A 3874-nucleotide genomic window follows, 5' to 3' on the forward strand; every position below is an offset into this window, starting at 1 on the left:
GCAACAAAATGTGATGTATGCATTATACTGTATGCAGCAGCTTTTTGTCTAGATCTAATGTGCCAAGGTATCCAGTACATATAAAAATGTAAAGCATTTCCAGTATAGGGAATTAATGTAATGTATTGTATGTATTGTACAACATTTCATAATCTCAAAATGCATTATGTTTGAAAATAGTAACCTGTATATAAATGATGCAGGTTTTTTAAGAAGGGAATTATTTCCCCTTCCCCGGACATTTCTTAACGAATGATAGACACACACTGTAATGGAATATTTACATTTTTTTGTAGTATGTGCAAGATGAGGAAATGGGACAGATATCGGTTTCCTTGGAAGACAATTTGATAGTCGTAGACTTTGAGGAAGAGGCGGATTATTTCGAGAAGGCTGACCTCAAAATCAGTACTATATACGAGGCTGTTACATATCCTTGCTGTTCTAATGAAGGTGAGATGCAGTTCTACTCTTTTGTGAGTAGTAGAATGTCTGTTTGTACATTCGTTGCCAACTGAAAAAACCGATGTTGAATTTCAAGATTGATATATATGAAAAAAGTACATACAAAAAAAAATTAAAGATATTTATCTTAGTGGGATGGAGAGTGGTTAATGTGGGTTAATGTGGTTGAACATTTTCAAAAATTTGTTTATTTTTTAGTTTGTCAATATTATAGAGCAATACATATCAAACTATTGATTAATTTCAATTTTACTTTCAGCTTGCAGGAAGAAGAAACTACAAAATAAGAGGTGTGTTATCTGTTTGGAAGAAGTCAAAACCGGCAGTAAGGGTTGCCGTGTTGTTGTAGATATTGATGACGTCAACACATCAAAAACAACCAAAATTACCCTCTCCAATGCTCTTGTTATGTTGGTGTTCGGCATAACAGAAGATGACCTTGCTGATGATGACAAATTGGTCAGTTTACTGTGCATCAAATTACCAGTGACATTCAAGGCAAAAGTTTCTGACAACAGGCTCTACGTGATTGATATTGAATAAGCCTCGAGATCGAGTCTATCTCTATCTCTAAGTCGACAAGTAGTCGTGTTTCATTTTCCGGGATGAACACATATCCAATGACATAGAACTTTCTTTTTTTAATGACAATTTGATATCAGTATAGTTTATGCATTTTTTTTATTAAATATTATGAATGGCATGCTGATTAATATTTTAATATTGTTCTTTCTTAGTTCATGTTACTTTTACATTATCATGATATTGTTAAGGATTGATTGTGGTGTTTATATTATTTCCTTTCAGTATATTACATAAGACTTCAGTGTATTTTATCTTTCGGCTTTCATGAGAAAATGCCTCTCAACTTGAATATTCTGCATAACAAAAAAAATCTGTACTTAATTGTCTTTTATGCATACATTGTAAAAAGAGGCTGATTATGATATATATTAATAGAAACACTTTGTACTTTTTAAATAATTGTACAAATGATCTATACCTTTAGTTCTAAAGTATTGAAATTTGATATCCTATGAAAATTATTACTTACAGGGCTACATGGCCTCAGCATTTGTAATAATATGAAAAAATGTGTTTAATTAAGCCCACAGTGAATCCTTGCATTTTAGTTTTAGTTTTATGTTTTAGCTTTTGACATTTAGGAAACTTTATTTTGTGCTAAACAATACATTTGATTTTTTCTTGGGCTTGTTCATATAAATTGGTTTTTTTTTCTTTTTTTATTTGTATTGGCTATTCTTTTGTTTTGCTGATTGACTTGTATTTTCATTGAAAAAAAATCCTAGTGTCAAAGAAATCTTAAACTTGTAACACGTAGTAATTGTTGCATTTTTTAAAAATATGTTACAAATTAACCTTGAATGCAATTTTGGTTGTCCGTCCTAGTTCATTCTTTCATATCAATATTACGCATTGTAATTCTTTAATTGCAGATATTGTTTTTGTTGTCTTGATGTAAAAAGCAGTTTTGTTATTTTCTAACTATGGAAACAATATTTTAACAAAACGTTTATACATGTGCCAAACATTTCTTAAAACAAAATATTTCAGAAATATATATTTCCGGATATAGCATTAATAACACAGTTACTACTTATATAGCTTTTATTATCACACATACCTGAATAGTCTTTAGAATTTTGTAGGTTTTGATGTTTTTGTACAATTTGTATGAATCAAACTGTATCGGGGGCCCATTGTACATGTCCCAGAAATAATCAATATTGCAAATGAGTGTAATAATTGCATGTATGTTAATGTATATTATATCTTTTATGCTGATATAGACTTATCATAATAACCCATTATGAAAGATACCAATGACCTCTAAACAAAACTGACATTGCCATTCTCCTGTAGTTTTTATGATGAATATATGCCTTAGTAGTTTACAGGTTATATTTGTGATTGACTTCGGGAACATACGCCTTTATTGTTAAATTTATATACTTTTTGTTTGTTAGCTTTGTAGAGAAGAAATTTCCTTAAATAAACTGTTTTTGAATTTAATTATCTTTTGTTGGATTTCATTTCTTCATTAAAAATGCATAACCAATAATTTAAGTGATTCAATCACATTAAAATGTGGCTTTGAAATCACAATCTTCATGACTAAACTCGCATAATCTTGAGAGAGAAAAAGAAGGAATTTCAACTAGTCGCAGCGGATTGATGATTCGCATCACTGTTTTCTTTTAATGTATAGTAGTTTTTTGGCCTTGTTTGCCTGCTTTTCGGGGGCTTAGGTATAACACGACTGACTTGATTGTCTTAGTCATTACCTTGAATGGATATAAGTCAGTTGTAACAGCTTTGCCCGGTCCCGTTAATCCCGTTTATCAAACATCTATTCACCTTTCAGCTTCATGAAAGTTTAACGATGGCATTGATTGGTGTCGTGAAAAAAAGATTGTTATCCCTGGAAATGTTCCATCGTATAATTTTTATAAGGAAAAAAGAATACAAAATGATAAATGATAGTTTTATCTGGTAACTTCAATTGAATACATTAGGCCGGTGACAATTGTAGCGTCTAAAATAGACTTATCCAATGTGTAAACGAACCAATAGATAGTTCTATACAAGATAGGGTGAAGCATATCTTAAGCGAGATCAATCTTCCAGAGTCATCCGTTTTTGTTTTTATTCTCAAAAATACTTTTACAAACATGTATATAATTACAGCATGAGACGTGCTCGACATGAATACTTATTCGGCAGAGAAATTTCCGACATTTACTTAAACCAAGCTATTCCGGGCCAGCGTACAGATTTCATCTCCCTTTATATACAGAATTATAGAAAAAAAAACTGCATTATTAATTTAATCCTATTTGAATCTATGTGCCCATGAATGACAAACATCTTAATTTTGTAACTTCTGTACAAAATTGGAAATGCAGGTATTCGCAAATTCATTTTTATTCAGTGTTCAATTTAACTCATACGGATTTAAGTTAAACTTCAATTTTTTGAACTGAATACTAGTAATTGAAAGATTGAAATTTTACAACTTCCTTATAAAGTTCTTTGATACATGACCGTGTAGTATGGGCTTATCGGTATATGTTGATTGTACAGACATATTAAGAAATGCAAACATATTTTGAATTACACTGTGCCTCCATTTACTAGTAATACTCTTTAACAAATCAAAAGCGCTAAATTGTATATCATACCGTACGTTAATGTGAAAGGTCGCAGTGTACCAGCTGTTATGTGGATAGAGCTGAATCAGGCAAACCTACATTGAATATATGGACTGTGAGTTGAATATTTGTGTCGGGGTTCTTTGCAGACATTGCCCTAAATATATACTACAAGTATGTATATGAATATGCATTTGTTCATTTTATCACCGACGATATCTATACTATCATTAAAA

General features: G+C 30.9%; 1 protein-coding gene across 1 annotated transcript; it reads left to right on the forward strand.

The window, feature by feature from the left end:
* Positions 1-204: 204 nt before the first annotated feature.
* Positions 205-2412, forward strand: LOC117329813. Its single transcript, XM_033887965.1, has 2 exons — positions 205-453; positions 725-2412. The coding sequence occupies exons 1-2, from the start codon at positions 315-317 to the stop codon at positions 1006-1008; spliced, it is 423 nt and encodes a 140-aa protein (XP_033743856.1). The 5' UTR covers positions 205-314; the 3' UTR covers positions 1009-2412.
* Positions 2413-3874: the final 1462 nt, after the last annotated feature.

Source organism: Pecten maximus, chromosome 6, assembly GCF_902652985.1.
Source record: "Pecten maximus chromosome 6, xPecMax1.1, whole genome shotgun sequence".
In the NCBI taxonomy this organism is placed as follows: domain Eukaryota; kingdom Metazoa; phylum Mollusca; class Bivalvia; order Pectinida; family Pectinidae; genus Pecten; species Pecten maximus.